The sequence below is a fragment of the Lycium ferocissimum genome, unplaced genomic scaffold (genome assembly GCF_029784015.1).
Source record: "Lycium ferocissimum isolate CSIRO_LF1 unplaced genomic scaffold, AGI_CSIRO_Lferr_CH_V1 ctg11, whole genome shotgun sequence".
NCBI lineage: Eukaryota > Viridiplantae > Streptophyta > Magnoliopsida > Solanales > Solanaceae > Lycium > Lycium ferocissimum.
Genome location: NW_026713599.1, coordinates 332645 through 358950, shown reverse-complemented (window position 1 = coordinate 358950; position 26306 = coordinate 332645). Strand labels below are relative to the sequence as shown.

At 35.4% G+C, this 26306-nt stretch overlaps 1 protein-coding gene and 1 pseudogene across 1 annotated transcript; both read left to right on the top strand.

Annotated features, from left to right (window-relative positions):
- Window positions 1-3868: 3868 nt before the first annotated feature.
- Window positions 3869-7415, top strand: LOC132041651 (probable auxin efflux carrier component 1b; annotated as a pseudogene).
- A 16630-nt stretch (window positions 7416-24045) lies between these two features.
- LOC132041663 (transcription factor bHLH106-like) lies at window positions 24046-25998 on the top strand. The gene is made up of 2 exons (XM_059432372.1): window positions 24046-24426; window positions 25539-25998. The coding sequence occupies exons 1-2, from the start codon at window positions 24139-24141 to the stop codon at window positions 25989-25991; spliced, it is 741 nt and encodes a 246-aa protein (XP_059288355.1). The 5' UTR covers window positions 24046-24138; the 3' UTR covers window positions 25992-25998.
- Window positions 25999-26306: the final 308 nt, after the last annotated feature.

The following is a 26306-nucleotide window of genomic DNA, read 5'->3' as shown; positions in this document are numbered from 1 at the left end:
TGAAGAAAAGGACAATAGCTAGCTGTTGCTTATAAACACGAGAACCTGAAAAGATTTGGGAAAGGAAAGTACGAAAAGGAAAAAAGAAGAATAAAAAGGAAAGTGACATATATAACAAGAAAGAATATAAGGAAAACATAGTTTCTGTGGAAAGAATGATTACTGCATCCTCTGCAGCACACAAAGGAAGATGGGAATCTATAATATCTGCTCCTGCAATTATTAGATATTCTAAATCCACCTTTTGTTTAGCTAGGTCACTTTCATCCTCATATGTATAGTTGAATTATATTTCTATTTTTCTTTTTAAGAAAAAGAATGGGTATAAACACTAGATAACTATACATGTAAAAGTCATGTAAGATCTTAAGTTGAGTATTTCTCTAAACTAGTGGAGAATATTTTGTGGTGTATAAGAAATTGTTGAGTAAGGGTGCAAATTGTGTCTCAATTGGGTTTTTTATCGTGTGAGGTTCATGTTCCAAGTTCATGACACGTATTGTCAATTTTTGTGCAACGGATCTTATGAATTCATTCTTTGAGTTTCGTTATTATTGAGCTCAAAAGCGCACATACATGTGATTTGTATTAAACACTTATACCTTATACAATTTTCCACTTCTTTTTTTATTCCAATATGATAGTCATTTTAAAATGTTGAAAAGGTGCCCGAAAAAGTTTTGTTTAAGGTTTAAACATTTTATTTTTTAAGGACTTAACTCAAGACTACATCAAAATCGATCATGCTTAAATTAACCAGGCCGATTCAAGTTGATTTTGGCCGATTTAAGATCACAAGTTTATTCATAAAGTTACTTTGAGGCAAACACCCACTTTGCTGCTAGTAATTGGGTACTTTTAGTTATTTATTGTAGTCTAGGACAAAATAAGGAAGAGAGAGGGAAAAACGAAAATGGGATACCTCATAAATAGGGGAAAAAACTTACCTACACCGGGTGTATACACCCAACTCAATTAAATTAATCATAGATAATAAACTAAGGTTTAGAGTCCTAATTTTAATAAAGAAAACATTAATTAAAAAGAAAGCAAGGTTAATAAAGGAAAAAAAAATAAAAAGGAAGCAAAATTAATAACGTAACATCACAACTTAGGGTTGCCATCGCCGGATTCATTCTTGAAAATTGAAAGCTTTTTATCATCCTTTCTCGTTAAAGTTAAAATTAACTCATTAAGCATAAAAAATTTGACTTAAAAACAGTGATTCCTTAACTTCATACTTCATTAAGTACATATGCAAGTAAAAAGATGCAAGATTAAAGATCATATTTTGTTCAAGTTGAAAAGGAATCCTGCATGATGAAAAAGAACAAAATGTGTTCATATACGTAGATAGGAGTAAATCCCATACTCTCGTTATGTTAAGTGTAAATCTAAGTACTTTTTTGCGATGTCATTGTTAAAAAAAAAAGTTTACTAAATTTTTTTTTTTGATGATCATTAGAAAAGGAACAAAAAAAAACATGTTGTAAAATATATTAGTTAAGAAGATAACAAAAATATTTAAAAAGTATATTTGAAACAAATGTTCAACTTTTATTTAAAAAGTACTATTTATTGTCATGGTTAATATACAATAATCTTAATTAAGATCATGAGGTTAACTATGGTTAAGTGTTAATAATTATAATTAAATAACATGACAAGTGTCATTTACTTATTAGTTGGGTGTATACACCCGGTGCGGATAAGTTTTTCCCATAAATAGGTTCGTTTTTTCATCCGACAACAGTAAAAGTTAGAAAATATTCTAAGGTGTATCGGTCATAAAGCTGTCCAAAATTAAGTTAAAGTAATCCTTAATATAATTTACAGAAGAAAAAAAAAGTGATGAGAGAATCTTTTGTAGAAAGGCCTCTTTTCTTTTCTCTTCTTTCATTTTCTCTGATTTGCTTGTTGGTCCTTTGCTTATCATGGAAATGGTAGAAATATTTTTTTTTCTTTCGTAGAAACTAGAAAGGGCCCTTTTTCTTCCTATTATAAATTTTTATCTGATCTCAAAAAATACATTTTCATTGGTAAAATGATAAACAAAAAGTCACAATTAAACATGTTTTTATTGGTCACAATAGTAACATGTTGAATTGTCCCACATTATTGGGCTAGAAGCAAATTTATCTCCAGTATTGAATAATTTTTATCTAGTGAGTTAACTTTTCAGATTAAGTTAAGTCTAAAGTCCAAATTTTTAATATAATATACGAGTTAGGCCCACCAAATTCTTGTTTGGATCCCATATTATCTTGTCCATTTTTCAGTTGATTGGCCCGGACATGCGGATATGTGAGATAGATTTATCTTCGATAATTCTCATCTTTTGAGCTAACTTTCAAAATTGAGTGAGGCCCGAAATTATATTATGACAACAACAAAGGAACTCATACACTTTTTGATTAAATCTCTCTCCCTATCTCTACTTGATGTATATTTTTTAAAATATTTACACCACGTCATTCATACTTTGTATATAAACATTTGATTTAGCCCATATTTATGTATAAACATCTTTTATACACTTTATGCAAGATGGATACATTATGTATAATGCTTTTTTCCCAAATATAATTTATATAATATTGTATATTGGGTTACGTGATACAAATATTTTCAAAAATATCCCTTTCCTTCCTTGGGTTTTAAGAGAAAGGGAGAATTTACCTATTTATCCAAAAAATATTAATGTGTGTGAAGACTTAGGACAAAATAAGGAAGAGAGAGGGAAAAACGAAAATGGGATATAATAATTGTTTTTTTTTTCGGGTTACGTGAAATAAATACAAAATATTCTAAGGTAAATATCCATATTTTTTTGAGCTTATCCAAAATTAAGTTAAAGTAATCCTTAATATAATTTACAGAAGAAAAAAAAGTGATGAGAGAATTTTTCCAAAGGACCTTCCTTTTCTCTTCTTTCATTTTCTCTGATAAATATATTAAATCACTTCTGTCATCCCACAAACAAAAAAATCTTTTTTTTTTTTCACTCTCTCTCCTCACTTTAGTAACTCTTTTCTAAGAAAAGACAAAATAGTCCCTAAAATGATAAACAAAATAGTCCCTTGGCACTAAACATGTTTTTAAGTTTGCCACAATTAACATAAACATTGTCCCTTAACTATGAGAGTAGGTTAAAATAGTCCCTTATCTATGTATTGAATAATTTTTATCCTTTAAGTTTGCCATAAGTTAACAAAAATGGTCCCTTAACTATGAGGGTTTTAAAATAGTCCCTATAAGTATGCACTTAAATTCTTGTTTAGAGACACATTATTAAAGAAACTTGATCAAATTTCGGGATTGATTGGCCATCGTATAGGATATGTGAGATAGATTGATAATGTCGATAATTAGTGTTTTAGAAACACAAAGACCGACTCTTTCGAAAAACCGAGGGAATCCATCGGCTAAATAAAATACACTAGACTTTACAAATAAATAGAAATAGAACTAAAAATTGTCACTACCAAAAACAAGCAAAAAAACTCACATACTTTTGGATAAAATCGAGTGACTCTCCCTTTTTTTTTATTGTTTTATATTTTTTTTTGAAAATATTTAACTATTTTTTTTGTAAATAAACATTTGACTTACACCGGAAGTATTTATTTTTAAACGAGTTTTTATAAAACGAATCTAGTGTATTTTATGTATAATGCTTTTTTCCCAAATATAATTTATATAAAGTCCATCGGTTACGTGTTCCGAACATATTTTCTAACATTATCAAGTCCTTTTTTTCCTTGGGTTTTATAGAGAAACGGGGAGTTATTTGACCATCTAAAAATTTTTTTGTGTGTGTGTCTCTCTCTCTCTCATGAGTATACTATTTTGTACTAGAAAAAAGCTTTTCCAAAGGACCTGAGCTTTTGCTTCTTTGTCTGCCATTTAATTTCCATAAATATATTAAATCACTTCTCTCATTTCCCACAAACAAAAAAACCTCTTTTCTTTTTTTCACTTCTCACTCTCCCTTTTAAAATCACTAGTGCTAGTAGCTCTTTTCTAGCACTCGCAAATATTTAAGTCTATGGTTTAGTGGTGAGGAAGAAGAGAAAAACTAAAGTGGGTTTTGTTCTTGAGCTCATTTTTCTTTTGTTTAATCTTGAAACCACTAAATTAGTCTCTTTAGAGAAGAAAAAATGGGTTCTTGAAGTTTTAGTTTGGATCTTTTTTGTGTTCCTGCAAAACCCCATGTGAGTTTTGTGATCAAAAATCCATTTTTTTCATCTCTACTTTGTTCAGTGAAGTGAAAAGTTTGAATCATTTTAAGAAAAATGATATCACTTTCCGACCTTTACCATGTTCTTACTGCTGTAGTTCCACTATATGTAGCTATGATCTTAGCTTATGGTTCAGTAAAATGGTGGAAAATATTTACCCCTGACCAATGTTCTGGTATTAACAGATTTGTTGCTCTTTTTGCTGTTCCATTGTTGTCTTTTCATTTCATTGCTTCAAACAATCCATATGCAATGAACTACAGGTTTATAGCTGCTGATACACTTCAAAAAATCATAGTCCTGTTTGTGTTAGCCATTTGGTCAAGAATTAGTTCAAGAGGGTCACTTGAATGGTCCATTACTTTGTTTTCACTTTCCACTTTACCAAACACTTTAGTTATGGGAATACCTTTGTTAAAAGGTATGTATGGTAATGAATCAGGGAGTTTAATGGTGCAAATTGTTGTTCTTCAGTGTATTATTTGGTACACTTTGATGCTTTTTTTGTTTGAGTATAGAGGTGCTAAAATGCTTATTGCTGAACAGTTTCCTGATAATGGAGGGTCAATTGTGTCATTTAAAATTGATTCTGATGTTATTTCATTAGATGGTAAAGAACCTTTAGAAACTCAAGCTGAGGTTGGTGAAGATGGAAAATTACATGTAACTGTTAGAAAATCAACTAGTTCAAGGTCTGAAATATTTTCAAGAAGGTCACATGGTGGTCATAATTCTGGTCTTTCATTAACTCCTAGACCATCAAACTTAACAAATGCTGAGATTTATTCATTGCAATCTTCAAGAAATCCAACTCCTAGAGGTTCTAGCTTTAACCATACTGATTTTTACTCAATGGTGAATGGTAAAAATGCTAAATGAGTCCAAGGCATTCAAATTATGGAAATTTGGTGTTGATGAGGAGAGTGGAGTTGGTGGATTTTGGAGGCAGGGGAATGCAGGGTACCCTGCTCCTACTAATGCTGGAATCTTTTCTCCGGCGACTGGTCCGGCAACAAAGAAGGCTAATGATAAAGAAGGTGGAAAAATATTCATATGTTTGTTTGGAGTTCAAGTGCTTCACCAGTATCTGAAGGAGGGCTTCATGTCTTTAGGGGAGGAGGAGGTGAATATGGCAATGAGCTTGGTGTTGGGGCCACCCTAAAGGTAACTACATTCTTGGACTATGAAATGTACCATGTTGCCACCATTTATTGTTTAATTTTTATTGGTTTTGGTTGTCTTATTTTGGATGAATGCACATTATTGTGTTTCTTGTTCTGGTGACTTTTTTGTCCTGATGCAATAGATAGATTTGTGTTTGATGAAATAAATCTGTTGAGTGTTGAAGGGTTAGAGTTTGTTATGTCATTTTGCCTTATTAGTTGTTTTCTTTTATTAGTAGTTTCTTATTTCAGGCATAAGTTTGGAGCCTTGCATATCCAATTCCTGAAATTATGGCCATATTTTTTCTCTTTTCATGAGACAGACATGCTTGTGTATTACTTTTGTCTTCTCGTGTTACATAGGAAATTGGTTGAGTTTGTATTGTAACTCCCCATTTCCTTCATCATGTCTGGTAATTTTTAGTATATCAGTTGATCAACTATGCATAAATCCAAACTAGTTGGCTCCCACTCATTTGATTGAATGTTTTTTTCCTCTTAGATTATGATGAATTTGGCCGAGAAGAGTTCACATTTGGGAACAAACAGAACCTGAATGGGGAAAGGCCGGTGGTGCGTTCGAGCTCTACAACTGAGCTCTGTCCAAAGGTTGCTCAAGAAGAGACCAAAGCTACTGCCATGCCACCAGCTAGTGTCATGACAAGGCTCATTTTGATTATGGTTTGGTGAAAACTTATTAGGAACCCGAATACTTATTCAAGCCTCATTGGCCTTACTTGGTCCTTGGTCTCGTTCAGGTAAATTTTACCAAAAATTACCTCAGTTTGTATGACTTTGGCTATAAATAGACTCATGACTAATACCAATCGTTTGCAGGTGGAATGTTCAAATGCCTGCGATTATAGCCAAATCGATATCGATTCTTTCTGATGCTGGTCTTGGAATGGCAATGTTTAGTCTTGGTATGTTTGTGACATAATGAATAGAAAGATCAAATATCTGTTGGAAAATGTTAGTGTTTTGAACTGATTTTTTCATGGAACGACAGGTTTTTTCATGGCATTGTCGCCTAGAATCATTGCTTGTGGGAAAACGATTGCTATCTTCTCAATGGGTGTGAGATTTCTTACTGGTCCTGCAGTTATGGCTGCTGCCTCCATTGCAGTTGGACTTCGAGGTGTCCTTTTGCATATTGCTATCGTTCAGGTAAACGAGAACTTCATACTTAAACATAAACGGGCTTTATTGCCATTTATATTACTGACAAAATTTGCAAAACTTTAATTTTTCAGGCAGCTCTACTCAGGTAATTGTGCCATTTGTCTTTGCCAAGGAATACGGCGTCCATCCTGATATTTTGAGCACAGGGTGAGGCCTCAATACACACTTCCTGTTTTATCAAGAAATGTGGGAAAATAACATTTTTGGATCCACATTTCTTTGGGGCCGTTTGGACATGAATTTTTTGTCCTTTTTCTCAAAAAGTATTTTCAAAACAATGTTTGGTTACACTTTAGAATGATATTTCGCTAGTTCTTGAAGATTTGATCAGTTTTTCAAGTGAAAATTGTTCCCATTCGCAAAACTACAACTTTTTTTTTCCGAGTGAAATGCATGTTCAAACACAACTTCAACTTCAAATACTAATTTATTTATTTTTCAAAAAGAACTCAATTCATGTCCAAACGGCAACTTAGTTTTCTGCTTTCTTCATTTGACATTAGAACCCGATTTAAATGAAAGGAAAAAACTAAAGACCCTTTTGGCATGGGGTTATTTTGGATTCTAACAAAAGATTTAAATAAGAGAGGCGAGAGAGACAAATCATGAAATCTTGCCTAAGAACTTTAATATGTTGTTTTTTCAATATCTACTTAATCTTGGTTTTTAATAATATTGCAGGGTTATATTTGGTATGTTAGTAGCCTTTCCTATCACTTTGGTCTACTCCATTTTGCTGGGGCTTTGAAGCTGATGATCAAGAACTAAGCTACTGAAGTTTTTTGTAAAGGAAGAAACTAAAGACCCTTTTGGCATAGGGTTATTTTGGATTCTTGCAAAGGTGGGATATGAAAGATTCACTCACTGTCTGTAAAATGTAAGAAAAAGAGATGTAAACTAGGTCTAGACAAGAATGAAAGCAAAGTGGAATTTATTAAACAGAATTACACTACATAACTTGAAGAATCAGAAAGAAATCTCGTTGTGCATTTAATTCTCTTTTGGGTTCATATCTACCTCTTCTTTTTTGGTAGATATTATATCGTCCCATGTTTCCATATAAGTGAACAACCTCTATTTTCAGACAGTTCAAGTAATTATTTTGTAGTACTAGTTGCTTGCAATAAAGTTTAACAACTGTGCCCCCAACAACTGGCGACTACGGTCTAGAAATAGTAAGAATTCATTTATTAGTGATATTATTCGCTTTGAATTTAAGTTTTATCGCTCTAAAACACGTCATTAAGTTTTTAATTTGCTTCATTATATATTGACTATCTCGTACTTGTCGATGTAGAATTTGCCTAAGATATATCATAATTGACACGGTCATCTTGGTCAAGTTGCATGAGAAATACTTGTATAAGTACCTTCTTATGTTAACAAAGGTATTGAATTTTAACAAATGAAAAATATTCATGAAGTGTAATATATCAAATATTTTGTCCCAAGTTCTCCAAAATAAAAAAAAGACTGCTGTATGCAAGGTATATTGTTTATTCACGTTATTTATGTTTGAAATAAGCTTATAATCCCCAAGTACCCTACATATTAATGAACTCGTGCCCATATGCTCAGCTTTTTACAAACTTCATAGATGACATATGTTGTGGAAAAGGAGGAAAAATTATCTTTAATTTTACCAATCTTTTTGTAAACTTCAAGCTAGCTTAAGATAATCTTTATAAATTTGTTCGTCAAACTTAACCAATGTTTGTTTTTAGGCAAAGAAATGAGAATCTGTGAGCTGATACATATATACCTTTATAAATTTATTATCTTTTGTAATATCACACAACCACATCAAAGTTAATTAACACAAGATAGGAAGCCCAATTTGCATACACTCACCGTAATTGAATTGGTCGTCTCTTGGAGGCTTAGACCGTCGTGAGACAGTAGGTTAGTTTTACACTGTTGATGACATAGTATCGAAATAGTAATTCAGTATGAGAGAAACTATTAATTCATACAATTTATCATTGCCGTTAGGTTGAAAAGTGCAGTAAACGCCTCTTAGTCGGAATTCGGGCTAGAAGTGATACATGCGTGTGTCGTCCGTTTGCCGACCTGCAGTGGGGACCTTTGGCCCCCAAAGGAACGTATTGCTGGCTAACTCATTGCAGCAAGAATGTGGAGACCGCCCTGAAATACAATTTTCATCGAGCGGCAGTTACAAAAAAGGATAAAAGATAAATAAAGAACATTAGTAGTCTCTTGGACGTATGAACAGGGGACTTGACAATGTTGGTGACCTAAAACTGAACTATATTGCGAGGCATCCTATTAAAATGACAAAAAAATAATAGAATATTAACTTGGACTCCATTTTAAGATGTCGAAATGAAAATCTTTGATTAATGATAAATAAATATTCTTTGGCTGCAGCATATATAATTAACGGAAAAGGCTCAAATATGCCATTCAACTATCGAAAATGGCTCATTTATGCCACTCATCAATAGTTTGGCTCATTTGTGCCATCGAACTATAGGAAATGACTCATTTATGCCATCGAACTATAGGAAATGGCTCATTTATCCACTCATCAATAGTTTGACTTATTTATGCGAAGTAATCGCTTTGTTACCAAAATGACTCATTCATGCCATTTTTCATTAACGCCGGTTTTATAATACCAGATATGACACGTGACTCCAATTAGAGGTCTACGTCATTTAATTAAACCAGCCCAATTTTAAATACCAAATTAATAAAAAACCCGATCTATACACCTTACCCACCCACAACCATAATCTAGTTGGAGGCCACGTGTCATATATGGTATTGTAAAACCAGTTTTAATGAAATATGGCATCGATGAGTCATTTTGATAATAGGCGATGGCATAAATGAGTCAAACTATTGATGAGTGGCATAAATGAGCCATTTTCTATAGTTCGATGGCATAAATGAGCCATTTCCTATAGTTTGAGGGCATAAATGAGCCAAACTATTGATGAGTGGCATAAATGAGCCATTTCTGATAGTTGGATGACATATTTGAGCCTTTTCCGTATAATTAATGGCAATAGGTTAAAAAAAAAAGATATAGACAAACGATATCACCCATCATTTCAGTTTAATCAAAAGGCACCCCACGTTTTCAGGTAAAGCATACAGTATATCCGGCATAACTACATGCAACACTAATTATACGAAAGTGACATCATATTAAACAACTACAGTACAGTACATGATATCCACAAAAGCTATTGATCCTAATAATAATTTAATGCCAACAAAGAAATCCTTTTTAGTACACTATTTCTTAGTTTAATTCTAGGTGGCTGCCAATAGTTGCTAATAACAAATTGTAATCTTTATTTTTGCCTTAGATTGTATGGCTTTAAAGTACTACACTGAAATTAATTTTCTCGACTTGATCATGCTTAGTGAACAAAATGATTATTCCAGCTTGTTTAGTTAAAAGATAACACTAGTACTTATAATTAAACTATTCATACCACATGCGCCACTACATTGTGCACCTTTTGAAGTTCTTTTATTATGATTTTCTATCACGTAATAAGCTTTAATTAACTCGTAAAGCTTTTGTCCGCGACAAATTTGTGTTATAGATGTAAAAATTTGTCTGCCACTAATATTAGTTTTGTAACGTTTTGCTTTTCTTTGAAAACGATGAATTTAACTAGTCATAATATACACTAACTTTTCAGAATATTGACTTAACAAACTAAGATCAAAGATGATATTAAATCACAAAAATAAATTTAGATTAATAAGGAAATTTATGTATCTATTTGAGTCATATCTTTGGTTGATAAAGGATCAGGTCTTCCTCTCTATTACCCTTTCAAAATATGGTGGTCAATAGGACAATTAGCACATGCAGTAATAGATGTTATGAAAAAATATCTGATAGCGTGTTTATTTAAGGACTAGAAAGGGGTCCTAGATGTAAGTAATGAAACTCTAATAGGACATTCCATTCACTAAAAAAAATAAAAATTAGCTGCAAAATTCATTGCTAAATAGCCTGTAGCGGACATAATTTTTTGATAATTCATTTGCTAATTTATTATTAAGTATGATTAGATATGAATGTGTACTTATTTAGCGACAAAAGTTGTACGCCGCTTTCCTATTTCTTTTTGTAGGCAATTATAGGCCTCACTGAGCTGAGTCTATGCTAGAAGATATTGCACCTGTTCGTCCTTCAAATGGACTGGTCCTTAATTTTTGTTGGGTTGGTCTTTAATTTTTATCATTCAAAATCAAACCTAGTTATGACTAGAGGAACATAAGTTCTTTAAAGGCACGGGGTATAATTTATAGGTTATTATGATGCAAAAATATAAATTTATACTCCGCAAAAAAATTATTTTCCTTGAGGGGAAAAATTAAAGACCAACACAAAATAGGGACAAAAGTGCAAATGACCGGCACACTAAATTCACCAAGCACATAAAATGTACGGCCCAATAATCTATTACCACACTTATTTGGTCTTAACTTTATGAACTATATATCATCAAACCTAGAATCTTTAACTAATCAGTATATAATATAAGCACGAAAATCGTTAGTGAAATGTTGTTCGATTGTTTTACCCTTTAAAAATAGATTTCACGATAGAAAAAAACTGTAAATTATTAATTTCCCAATGTTCATCTAGAAATAGATATTAAATTATTCTCCTAATATTTAGGAATTCAAAATTAACTAAATATTATGTTATTAAATCCTAAAATCATGGGTAGGTAAATACTATACTAGGAGTTCTTCGTTTTTTTCTTCTTTTAGTCCCTGTGCCTTCCTAGAAAAAAACTGAATATCTATCCATTCAATTATAAATTATTCCGTTCATTTCAAAATAAATGATTTTTTTTTAGTCTAAAATAAGTGAATTTTTCAAAGTCCAGGTTATTAATTAAATGTTTTCAAAGTTATCCTTCTTTTTACTAGTTTCTTCCAAATCTCAATACTCACTATTTCAAACTTTAAGAAAAGTTTAGGGAAACACATAGGGTAATTTGATCAAATGACCCTTTAATTAATGTCATTAATTAGATTTTTTAATGGGTGTGCTTACGCCAATAATTCAATTATTTTGGAATGGACAGAGTACAAAATAACTAAAAAGTCCTACTTGTAAGGTATTTGTGTTTATCTTAAACTGATTTAATTACGCAATCTTATCCCCTAACATATCCCGTTAAGCTTGATCATAATCATTAATTTGAAGATATTATCTCAAACTCTGATACTACTCAAATCCTCTATTATAAAATGCTCGTAAGAATTGCAGTATCTAAGGTTAATTCACTTCTATCCCTCTTACTTGATACTTTTTCTTTATTATTATTTACTAAAATTGTAATTCAACATTCAGTATCTATTTCGGCACAACAATCATTTGAATTTCGGGTTTCTTGCTCTTGCCTAAATTAGTAGACTTGCCCTTGCAAATTATGAGTTCTGTACTCAATGTATGTTTTGACTTCCTATGGGTAAGTCTCACATATTTCACAATAGTACTCATTGTTCTTCTCCAGCACTTCTTTCTGCTGCCCCTTCCCTTTATATCTGAATGATCTGTTTGATTTGGCCATTCTGTCAACAATTTATGCTGCCTCTTCCCTTTAAACCTGAAGGATATGTTTGATCTAGTCATTTTGTCAATAAATGCAATTGATTGTTATCTTAATTGAATAACGACACAATGTGTTGATAAACACTCTACTTTTGGTCCTTCTCAGCAAGTGCTATTACTGCACAATCTACTTAAGAGAAAATTTAGTGTCTTGAAAAATCTGAAACACATGGTACCTACATGGCCAGAAACATTTGTCAAGGGTGTTTCAAAAAATTTAGTGGCCTAAGACCAAAATTTAATTTGAGGCCTTAAGTATATATACATACACAAAGATTTAGTGTGTGTGTGTGTTTTTTTTTTGTTTCTATTTTTCATACTTGTTGATTTAATGTAGTATTAGCTTTTACTTCACATAGTAATATTGTTATTTATAATAGTAGTGATTGATTCAAGTTAATAAGATATTAGCCATGCGCTTTTAATACATTACTGTCACGCCCCGGACCATGACCTGGATGTAACACGACACTCGGTGCCTTGCTGCATGTGATCGAGTGAACCACATGACTTGCTAAGTCAACATGGGACATAAACTGATGCGGAATATAAGTTAAACATGCATGGCTTGTGAAAACATGGAGTTCAATAATCATAAGTCTGAAAATACAATTATATCATGAATGCGGAAATATAATAATGTAGCCAACGAGGCTAACTCAACTGAACATCTGACATGACATAACTGACTAGTCTAATGAAACCTCTGACATGAGTCTGACTGCTAATCTGTTTATCGGGACAAGGCTCTCGGCATACCTTGACTGCATAACTAATATGAAAATAAAGTAAAGATAACACCCTGAATGGAATAAGGCTCACCAAAAGCTGATACGAGCAATGTCCTAATAAGTTGATGTGTCGTCCTATAAATCAATACCTGCATTGTGAAATGTAGGCTCCGGGCAATAAAAGGGGACGTCAGTATATTTGAATTGTACTGTTATGTAAAGCAACTGAATGAAATAAACATGCCACGTGAAATAGTAGAAAGGCGGGGCGTAAACTGAACATAAACATGAGTATCATCTGACATGAATAAGTTTATAATATGAGTCAAAACATTTTAAGTACATATGCATATACGTATCTTGTGGGAGAGTCGTAGTATAACGAAAACATGGAATTATCACATGGGTATGTGTGAGTGTACGGTACCCAACGGGAAACGGCCCCGCCTTGCCGGAAGTATGAGACATAAGCACGACATAAAAGGATCCAATTCAATTGTCTGAAGGTGTCATCCTAATCTGGGCGGATCGACCCTTACCCTATGTTGGCATACGTAGTTTCAGGCTATCTGAGTCTTCTCGGTAAATCTATGCTACTCCCAAAAACATGAACATGGATATGGGTGGCATCTGAGCCCATGGTTTTATATAACATAACTTGTAAGTATGACTTGTAGACATGATTCATAAACATGGCTTGTAAACATGACTCGTGAATATAATATAGCATGAATATAAGTATATAGTATAACTTGTATGAAAATATGGAAAGCATGTAGATTTTCATGAAGATAGGCATAATAGTTCATATCTTGCATTTAAGAACCCATGGAATGCAAAGCATGGGTATTCATGGCTTTGATCTTGTCCAGATTAATTTCAATCCCCCGGTTCGACACCATGAAACCTAAAAATTTGCCAGATCGGACACCGAAGGCACATTTCTCCGGGTTAAGCTTTATGTTGTATTTGCGAAGTACATCAAAGGTTTCCTGCAAATGTTTTAAATGGTCCTCTTGTTTCCGGGGACTTGACTACCGTCATCGTCAATATAAACTTCCATTGTTTTCCCTATTTGTTCTTCGAACATTCCATTAACTAGGCGTTGGTAAGTCGCTCCGGCATTTTTTAACCCAAAAGGCATGACATTGTAATAGTAAGTCCCGTACCGGGTAATAAAGGATGTTTTCTCTTGATCCTCCGGGTGCATCCGGATTTGGTTTTACCCGGAGTAAGCGTCGAGAAAACTTAACATCTCATGTCCGGCCGTTGCATCGATCAGTTCATCGATGTGAGGCATCGGAAATGAATCCTTCAGGCATGCTTTGTTCAAATCCTTATAGTCAACATACATTCTGAATTTGTTACCTTTATTTGGCACCACCACTACGTTGGCTAGCCAATCCGGGTATTTTACCTCCCGGATAGAGCCTATTTTTAAAAGCTTTGTTACCTCATCTTTTACAAAGGTGTGCTTCGGTTCTGCCATGGGCCTCCTTTTCTGTTTCACCGAGGAAAATCTCCCATCAAGGCTGAGTTTATGAGTCATCACTTCCGGTGGCACACCTGTCATGTCTACATGGGACCATGCAAAACAATCGGCATTATCTTAAAGAAATTTAGTTAGCTTGTTCCTGAGCTCCAAGTTTAACCCCGTGCCCAGATATACCTTCTTTCCGGTAAATATTCAAACAAAATGACTTGCTCCAGCTCCTCCATGGTAGACTTGGTTGCATCCGAGTCATCCGGCAATACGAACGATCTGGGTACGCCAAAATCATCCTTCGTCCTTTGGGTCGACCCCGCCTCTCATTATCAAACCGTACCCTTTAGTTGCTATTTGGTGTCCTTGCCCCTAACTGATTCATCATCTCTTAGATCCTGCTTTTTAGGAAGGAGTGGTGCGTTCTCAAGCGCGAACATCTCCCTCGCAGCGGGCTGTTCACCTCGGATGGTTTTTATCCCCTCCAGGGTCGGGAATTTCAACAATTGATGTAGTGTCGATGGCACTACTCTCATGCTATGAATCCATGGTCTACCAAGCAAAGCATCATATTTCATATCTCCTTCGATGACATAGAACATCGTTTGTTGAATGGTGACGTCAATGTTGACCGGCAAAGAAATCTCCCCTTTCGTGGTTTCACTCGCCACATTGAACCCACTAAGTACTCGGGCTACCGGCACGATCTGGTCGAGTAGCGTTAGCTGCTCAACCACTCTTCACCGAATGATGTTGGTCGAGCTACCTGGGTCAATCAAAATACGTTTAACTTGTGATTTAAAAATAAAAATAGAAATTACCAATGCATCATTATGCGGTTGAATAATGCCCTCTACATCCTTATTGCTGAAGGAGATGGAATCCTCGAGTACGTAATCCCGGCTGCGCTTTTCACGCACAACGGAAACCTTTGTTCGTTTCATCCTCGGCCCTCGAGGAGCATCTGTTCCTCCGATTATCATATCGATTATATGCTAAGGTTCCACCGATTCAGCTCGTTTGTGAGATTCCCTTTCCTTGTAGTGGCTTTTAGCTCGTTCGCTCAGGAATTCTCGAAGGTGGCCATTCTACAATAAACGAGCCACCTCCTCCCTTGGTTGGCAACAATCTTCAGTTCTGTGTCCATGGGTTCCATGATACTCACACACCACGCTCAGGTCCCGTTAACCCGAGTATGATCTCAGTAGTCTCGGCCATCTTGCTTCTGTGATACGGCCAATAGCCGAGACGAGATCCGAGGTATTGATGTTGAAGTTGTATTCTGATATCCTCGGTAAGTCTTTGTTGCTAGCCGAACTCCCAGCATCGCTTCTAAATGATAGACCTTGACTATTCCGTGGGCGCTCAGCCCGTTTATCACCCCGACTAGAGAAGTGACTGGGGCCAACCCTTGATTTCTCCGACCTGAAGCCCGATTTTTCCGAATGAGAATATGGCCGGTATCTGTCCCTCGATGATCGGACCTCCGGCTCGTAAGATTTTCTCGACCTTTCAGAGCTTTTTGTCACACCCCAATCTTGATCAGGGTGTGATGGGCACCAGAACCCGGTAATGGGAGCGAGCGAGAACCCGGCGACTTCTAGCACGCGGCCCCAAGAAAATTTTTTTTGAACCTTTAAAGCAAACATACTTAATAAGATTACTCGTACATCATATGACTCTTTCGTTGCCTTTAAAATCAAATAAAACATCTAGTTGTACAAAACTCATGTCATGGCACAACTGACTCCCCAAAACCCGTGACTCTGTCTGCAAAGTCTCTAACTTCGAACCGAACATCATAGCATAGCATGCTGACTCGGCGTCACTCCAGAGCAAATGGAGCTTGCCAACCTCGCTGAAACATCTTTTATCCTGGCTGCTATCCGTCTGGGAGTACCTGCGCGGCATGAAACGCAGCCCCCAAAGAAGAGGGTCGATCGGAGCAATGTCTTATGTAAGACATGAATAGTATCACGAGATCATAATAGAGAACATAAAACACAACATGGGAGGGTGGTATAACCTGTATCTCTGTTTGTCTATCATGACCCATATTATGCAAGTTAGCTTTACTCTTTGGGTCTTTGCGTAGATATTACAAGTAAGCGCCGCCGTACGGTGCGGTGTGCTTGCCCGACCATATAGGTGCGGTGTACTGCGCCGACCATATAGGTACGGTGTAACGCTTTACGAGCGAGACCATGGAAACAAGGAGTAATCATCATACGAGTGCCCCTTGGGGCGAATACATGCATGCTAGCTTTTTAAAAAAAACGTGTAAATATTTGTAAGTAAAGCGCGACCACGGAGGATCGGTGTATAGCGCCCGTCCATATAGGAACGGTGTGATGAGCCAGCGTCCGGGCCTCCGCGTCGGGGTGTGATGCGCTTGCTTTGCGGTGGTGTGGCTTGCCGACCGTGTAGGCACGGTGTTATAAAAAAAACATACTTTATAAAGCATGCATGAGAGCCCAGTGAAAGCTACAACTCTATCGGAGTGACGTAAGGTCGGTAGCCTCCGATTGCATTATGGAATAATCATGGTCATCATGTCTCACCTTGAAGGAACTAGTATTATAAGGCGAGACTGTCAACGAAAAATAACGTTAAGAAAATACATGGAAGGAAATCATAGACCTGATACGACGACAACTCGTATACTTTGAAGTCTTTAGAAAATAAGATCAAGATCTAATTTAATACCTTCATACTCATCTTAACTCCTTAACTCGAGACTCTTAGTCATGGAATCGTTCTTGTCATACTCATCATAGACATATTCTTTTCCTTAACATCATCGTTACCATCGTTATCATAGAATTTCTCTTATTAGAATGGTTCTGACACTTATGTACGATAAATGAAACGATAAAGAAATCAGGAACAACGGGCCCACCTCGAGTCAAATGAGGCGGCGTACACAATTCACATGCATTACCTTTTATGACATTACTTATGAGAGTTTAGGATAGTCGGGTGTTGTTCCTGCAAGTTCGAGGTGTTTAGGTAGCTTTTTCAACATTTCTCACAATTTCTAGTTCAATTCTACTGAATGAATAGTAGGAAATTTCAATCACGGATTTCTAGAGTTAGGAAAGTCCCCAAGGCGCGAAATCAAGCCTACACGTCTAAGACATGCCAAAGAAAGGAAATAAAGTCTTACATACCTCTTTCCGCTCCTTCTGGTACTCCAATTCCAAGTTGCAAGTCCGCCAAAATCTACAATTTGGTCATGTTTACCAAACTTTGATTAGAGTCTTTTAGAAGTCAATCTTGAATTCACGTTTGTCTATAGAAATTTTGGCGACATTTCCTGTAAATGCACCATCCCGAGATTCTAACTCGGCCCAAATTTTAATCAACAACAATCAGGAATTCAACCGACGAAACCATCAACAATACCAACAATTTTTCTAGCAACACTTCACTATTCAATTCAATCTAATTCGCATAATACTCCATCGAATCAATCGACATACTATTTCATCAAAACCTTGACCAACAACTAAAATATTAAGCAAAATCATCTCGTTACACGCAAACTAAGGCGGCCCTATCTTTGACAGCCGCATTCTTACACCATTGTGAACGACCATTTCTTGACATTATAGCAACAACATGCTACATAAAGATCAATCCGTGCTTACCACAACATCTTGCGTACGCATTAACACCAACAATCATACTTACAACTTCATAAAAATAACAATGTCACCTTATTACTTACAAATTATGAACCACGCCCAACATTCTACGCATTAACTACATCGTTCCTTCAAATATAAGAAATCACGCTAGTGTCACATTGTTTATTCAACATTCCTACAATGAATATAACTTCATCACAAGTCATTCAAACTTCATTTCCATCATGAAATCAACAATTATAACAACCAAACTACTAAATAAAAATTGATTCATTCTCTTACATATCATATCTTCAACACACGACCCTGAACATGCAAGTACACGGCCAACCTCTCAACATCATACTTGCATAAATTTCATTCATTTTTAGACACCTCGAACATGCGTAAATCACCCGCTATGCCTGAAGAGAGAATTGAACCTTACCTTTTCTCACTTTGCCTTCTTATTCGGCTAGGCCATGTTTTGTAAAACAACGCTCTACTTACTCCAACCACCCTTTCATGTTAATAAGAACCTTCCAAATGCTTAGAATACTAGAAGGAATATATTTTTTGTGATCAATTTCCATGGCACAAATTTTTGGTGCCATGGCCGAAACTCTCCTTCTTTCTCTCTTCTTCTTTTTTTTTTTTTTTTTTCTCTCCTCTCTCTTAAAAGATGACTACCCCTCCACATATATATAATAATATGGCACATGATCATGCACATGCCTCCCTCTTTTCTTTTCTTCTTTTTTTTTTCCAAATCTCTCTAGACTTTTCTTTCCTTTCTTCTTTCCTTTTTTTTTTTTTCTAGAAATTTCCATGTCACAAAAGATGACTAATTCCCCTTGATTTCTCATTACTCATCCATATATATATATAGCTCCTCCAATTAAATTATGACCACGTGACCTTCTTTATTTTTCTAGAAATGTTCTTAATGATGGAAGACTAAAGTCTTGCCATGCAAGCTTGGTCACATGCATAATTTGCCCCATTAATTAAAATATGGGCACATGCCACACATGCACATATCACACGGCCTTCTTGGCCTTTTCCAAGAATTTTCTTGATTTCTCCTTTCATGATTTTTCTAGAAATTTGGTGAAATTGCCTTAACGTCCCTAGCCTTTCTCAATATTTCCAAAATACCAATATTCATAAATAATATTCCCAACAACTCCGACATTAAAATTATTTTAGAACATAGTCTTGTCCTTAATTCCTCACCATTGTCTCGCAACATCCGGACGTACGAAATACGGGCTATAACACTTTTGCTCATAATTACGGGTCCCAGGAGGAGCTCGAGTTAGTCATCCTCTACCCGAATCTTTGATTCGTACCTGTTATGAACATCTGCCCAGGTTACAGCCTCATATTCCAACAAGTTTTCTGTTAGTTTGAATGAGGCCGTCGAGCTCTGAGGATTAAGCCCTTTGGTAAAAGCCTGTGCAGCCCATTCCTCCGGAACCGGAGGGAGCTCCATCTGTTCCCTTTGGAAACAGTTCACAAATTCTCGTAGTAATTCATCATCCCTTTGGGCTATGCGGAAGATGTCCGCCTTCCGGGCCTACACCTTTTTAGCCCCGACATGAGCCTTTATGAACGCATCTGCGAGCATTTTAAAAGAAGTGATTGATGCTAGAGCAGATGGTCATACTAGGTCAGCGCCCCTTTCGATAGTGTTTGCCCAAATTTTTTCGATAGTGTTTGCCCAAATTTTTTCAGCAAAATAGACTCAATTTCATCGCCTTTTATGGTACACGTGTACGAAGTCACATGCTCTTGCGGGTCTGTTGTACCGTCGTATTTCTGGATATCTGGCATCTTGAACCTTTTTGGGATCAATTTCGGAGCTGCACTTGGAGGGAAAGGCCTTTGGATGTACCTCTCTCGAATGCGGCCCCTTTAGGATCGGCGGAGCCAAGGGATCGATCCACGAGAGTTATATGTTTCCACCCTCTTCTCCGTTAAATCTACCCGCTTTGCTAAGGTCTCGAGCATCTTCAGAACTTCGGTGGATGAACCGGCTCCTGATCCATTACTCTCGACTATCCGCGTTTCATTCCTTCTTGGTTCGGTGATGCCTTTTGACCTTTCCGGGGCTGCCTTATCATTTTTACTTTTATGGCTGAGCTAGTGCGATTCCCTGTTCGGCGATGGCGGTTTCCTGTTCCTGCAACATTTCAAAAATTAAGCGTAAGTTTATCTCATCCGGAGTATCCGGTGCTTTCCGGCCTTGGGCCCGGGATAAAGTAATCGAGTTATGAGTATTTAAAGGATCAATGGCTGGTAGGGTGGCATTCTCCTGATTCACGGTGTTCTGCCGGTCGAGGCCTTCCCTCGAATCAACAGAGTTCGAGTCGACTGGATTTGCTGGTAGGTTCCGTAACCCACTGTTCTTGTTTTCGACCATAATCTCGTTGTTGTTGACATGACCCGGCTACCATTGCTTGCCATTTGGTTCGTTTTTTCAGAAATTAGCAGACGATTTCTTAACCAAACGGGTAGGAGGTAGAAGCAAAGATTAAAAAACCACTATTATCCTAGCCTCGCGGTGGGAGCCAAACTGTTTACCCCGAATTTAGGTAATAATTGAATGTGTAAGTGAGTTATAGGATATGTGGATGAATTTTAATCTATTTTTGGTTGACACGAAATATATATGGACTCGTTTGTTATACTATATATAGATATGTATGCTAATGCCTTGAATAAGTATGTTGATATTATTGATTAAGCTGAATATATATGTATATATGGCACTATATTGTATTGGATGGATGAATTAACCCAAAGAACACTGCAGATCCGAACCAAAATTAGTGTGAGAGAGAGAGAGCTTCAATATAATTTCTATTACAATGTTCTAGATACGAAAAAAAAGCCAACTAAAAGTAGGGAAATGTCATCCTTTATAGGTTTGCCTAAGGCCTTGAATACAATACAAAGCCTTTTAAAATAAAGAAACCCTAAAAGGATAAGGTAGTACGTACGGGTGTCATCGGTCGACACCGTACGGTTGTCAGATTACAAAATGACGAACGGTCTTGACGCGTGGCGAAACCGCAAGCCCCAGTAGCCGGACCAACGGCCACGATAAGTTCGGACATGGAGAAACCGGACTAACGGCCACGTAAACTTGACTTGGAGAAATCGGACTAACGGCCACGTTGAGTTTGGTTCGGTGACATCGGATCAACGGATACACTTCTCTCACCTTGGGTCAGCCGCCTTCGGTGCAATCCCCCCGATCTGAAGAAAACACCGAACATACTCGTGCTCATTTGGTCCTACCCTCGGCCCCCGGTCTCACCAGTCTTGCATATATCCGGTTTTTACCGTATACAAACATAACTTGTAAACACAAATTCTAAATCTTTCCGTCAATATATAATTTTAAAAACATAATAGTTAAAGCCTAGTGTACTCTGGAAACATGGCAAGCACCACCATTACACCGAGAAACTCAAAAACACAAATTAAACTTAGTGACTCATCTTTATATCCATAATTTTATAACAATATTAATGACTTCTGCTTCTTTTCAACCACCAGCATTTGGCCTCAGCAACGTTCGCAAAACTGTAACTTGGCTATTCATCACTTTGTTAATAATCTATCTTCTTTACTCTTTCGATCTTTCAATTTAATAATTCTCAGTGTAGATTCCCCTGAATGTACCAATTCTTTGTCTTCTTCCTCAGGTTTATCCACAAAAGAAGCATTTTCCACCTAATACCCTCCACTTTCTCATGATTCCAAAAACTCAACTTCGTGAGGTACTGCATAAATCGATCTTTGGGACTAATTAAGGACTAAGGTCTCTTTAGGATGACCATTGTCTATTGATGGGTTTGTCAGTGTTTGATATATGAGTTATAACATGGGGTGGGCCTTCATTCAATAAATAATCCGGTATTCGAAAAATACCGAATAACAAACGGTATTAATATTTCATACTAAACCCAACCCCCAATCTCATAATTCTAAAATTTTACTCTCGAATATTGTACTGAATATAGAATTACCAAATCTCGAATTGCCAAAATTCGCGGTTCGATTCAGTAATTCGGTTTCGGTTCGGTAATTTGGGTGTCGATAATTTCTACCTAGCTTTACTATTTTCCCTTCTTTTTTGTTTCTTCTCACTGTGCGTGTGTGTTTGGTTTTTTTTTTGGCCGGGGCGGGGGGGGTGGGTTGAAGGGTGCTGGGGTTATGGAATGCAAGCCCAAGTTCAAAGGCCCAAATTGAAGCCTTTGTTAAATACCAATTTGTACAAATTTGGTAGGATAGTCGGATAGTCAAATAGGGGCAACTAAGATAGCCTATTTGAGGACCGCTATTTAAGCCATATATGAAGTATATAAATTTTGCAAGGTTAACCACTTTAAAATTAACTTTTAACTTATGGGACTAAAGTTGTAAAGTTTGTGTCAAAATTATAAACTTCAGACATATACTCAAGCCTAACTTCAGATAAAATGTATGAAGTTTGACATATTATTTATAAAAGCAAATTAACTTCAGAAATTTTTGCTTGAAGTGTGTTGTCAATATATCCCAAACTTGTATTGGTTTTATTCTTTGTTTTTTATACGTGTTACCCAATTTAGAGCCCATTTTAAGACACTGAATATTTTGGACTTAGTTGACTTAGACAGTTTTCATCGGAAAATAAGATGATCTAGAATTTTCCTCTCGATATTCCTTCTTCTCCGAGCTCAAATTTGTCCTTCTTTTTAAATCTCATCACGCCTTTCACGGGAAAGCTCGAATTGACTAATCTTTGCTAACGCAAACTCCTATCTGCATACGCACCGCAAGCCCAATCATGTTTTTTCGCGTTCCCAATTCCCTTTCTGCGATCGCAGTGACACTAGAACTTCAATACTAATTCGAAGTGCTTGAAATTATTTGAATTTAACTCAAACCGCACCAACAAGTCATAAACAACGGAAAAAAACATGAAGGCATGTTACAAACATAACTGAGAACACCAAATCACAATTAAAAACAACACATTGGTTATCGATGGAAAGAGTCCATTTTCTCTTTCTTTGTCAGATTGAAGAAGATAAAAAGCTCTCTTTTCAGTAAAATAAAACCGCGTGGCTTTCATATCATCATTTCATGTGACCACAACTCAACCTAAAAGAAACAACCAAAAGGATATTTTTTTCTGTCTCAATATGTCCTTTAATTTTTCTAATCTGTAAAATGTATATTTGAGTACTTGATGTACCTTTTAATCTAAATACTCCACATGACATATTTAAAATGATAAAATTTTAAAGATATTTTGATATATCTTTAGTGTAAGTAGGCGTTAAGTTGAGAAAGAGCATTTGAAACCTGAAGTTTTTTTTGTTTTGACATGCATTTAACTTGAAAAAAAAAATTATAATAATTTTGTGATTAGAAAAGATTGTTTTGAAAAACTCATCTTCAAAAATGTTCAAAAAACCCAATCTAATGTATAACCAATATTGTTTTGAAAAACCTTTTTTGGAAAAGAAAATCTTTTTCTTGAACAAACGGCCCTATGTCCAATCAACTTAACACATATAAAATGAAACAAAAGGAGTACTCCCTCCGTTCCATAATAAGTGTCAATACACTGGAAGAATTTGTCATTCCATAATAAGTGTAAATGCTTGAGAACAAGACATATATTGGCTAATTTTTTTTCAATTCTACCCTTAGACAAAAAATGACCAATTAAAGTAACTTCTAAATGATGATTGGTAAAGTCACATAGTAACTTCATATAGTTGGATTCTCAATATTAAAAGATCTACTATTTGTGCAAGCTCTAATCAACAGGAAAAATAAGGGGTAATTTGGTAAACTTCACATGGCATTATTAATTTCTTAATATGTGTGTTTTTGGCTAAGGTGACATTTATTATGGGACGGAGGGAGTAAAAGATAAGAAGAGAAGTCGTATCAAAACCCTAGACATGATCATATTTCTTATCCAATCATTCCCATTATTCCTTTTATCTAAAATTCCCACCGAAAGCTTTCTCTCTTTAGAAGACAAACCCCACCACCCCCACCACCCAAAAAAAAAAAAAAACATGCAACAAGAAAACTTGCTAGAAAACTTGGATTTTTGCCATTATTTGGCCAAAAATATATCATCAAGTGATAATAATATGATGGGAGAATATGGTTTTGATATTCCAACTATTAAAAGCTTTTGTAGTTCCTCGTTTTACCCTCATCATGTGGAATTTCAAGAAACTATAGAGAGTACTACCCCAGAGGCTAGAGCTAAGAATCATAAAGAAGCTGAAAGAAGAAGAAGAGAGAAGATTAATTCTCATCTTGAAAGACTCAGAACCCTACTTTCCTGCAATTCTAAAGTAATTTCTTTGTATCTCCGTGTTTATACTAGAATTAGTTACGAAATTCATCGCTAATCTGTTGTTAAATTAGCCAGTATATGTATGTAACAATATTTTTTGATAATTCGTACTATTAATCATAAGATAGGATTAGCAACGAATTTTTCTATTTAGCCACAGAAGAAGTTGTCCATTGCTAATTTATTTCCTCTCTTTTTTTCCTTACTAAGTTTGGTGTAAAATTGAACAAAACATGTTTTCTTTTTTCTTTTGTTGTGGAAAAAGTGGACAAATTATCTATTTATTTAGTATATTTCAAGTTTCGGCTAACCTTATTAACAAAGGCAATTTTTGGTGATATATTCTTTAAGTTTATTCATTTACAAAAGTTTCCTTCGAATCTACTCATTTCATATTGAATAAAGTCTACATCGCAAGATTTGTGGCTATATATGAAGAAGAATAAAATCATGATTTCATATGCTTTTCTTCTTTTTTTCTTTTTCTTTCTCACTTTTTGATTTCAAGATTCTGATTTATTAGAATACAGTAGTCTTTGCAATGACCACCAATTAAAATGATGATAGTAGTAAGATGCCAAAAGGAAGAAAAAAAACAGAAGAGGGGATATTCAAACTCGATCTCGATTCCTTGATCCTCTATATATCTAAAGTACATAAATGGGATATATTGGGAAAGTAGTTTCACTTTTTCTACAAAAAACAATAAACATGGCATCTCTTTTATTCTTCTTTTTTGTTCTCTTTTTAGTGTTATTTTTATTATTTAAGTTATATGTACTGTAATGAATTTAAGTATAATTTAACCTATAATTACCTTTTTAGCAACCTGATTGTGTAAATGTGTTGTATACTGTCAGTGCACAAGATTTAAACTAACTTTTTTTTTTGAGTTTGAATTTTTTACATCCCCATTATAAGGAGTTTTACACCATCATATCACAATTACATATTGTAGCAGCTAACCTATTTATTTTCAGAATTACAAATCTCACATATTAATGAGATTTAGATTTATATAGGGATATCATTTAAGTTACCTACAGACAACGTAATTTTTTAAAATATTTTCCATATATATAACTTAAACTCTGCTTTTATATTTTACAGACAGATAAAGCTTCTTTACTAGCCAAAGTGGTTCAACGTGTGAGGGAGCTCAGAGAACAAACTTCACAAATCATGAAACTTGAAACAAACTTCCCTTCTGAAACTGATGAAATCACTGTGCTCTCATCAAATGATTTTTTAGCTGATGGAAGATTACTCATTAAGGCATCCTTTTGTTGCGAGGATCGATTCAATCTCATCCCTGACCTAACCGGAACCCTAAAATCGCTCGGATTGAGTCCTCTAAGAGCTGAAATGGTCACATTAGGAGGGAGAATTCGTAATGTGATTGTATTAGCTGCTGATCATAAGGGTAATAATAGTACTAATGATGAGTCGCTTTTGTTCTTGAGAGATGCTTTGAGGTCAATAGTTCAACGTTCAAGTTATGGTACTGGTGAACGGTCTAAAAGGCGAAGAAGAGTATTAGGTCAAGAAACAAGAAATTACTAGGGTACAACTAATTTTCCATGTATGCGCGCATTGTTGAAGGGGAGCCTTAGTGTGATCTATAAGTGACGAGTTCGAGTCGTAGAATCAGTCAGCCAATAATGTTTGTGTTATGATAAGTTATCTATATTACACCCCTGAGGTGTGGCTTTTTCTCGAACTCTGCATATGAATGTGAGATATTTTGTGCATCAGGCTGATTTTTCTTTTATGGATGTGCTATTTGGATGCTTCATGCATGCGCTATATATGTTATGTTTTATATGTTGTCGTGAGTAATTTAAGAGTTTGCATATGTAATATTAACTAGCTAGTTAG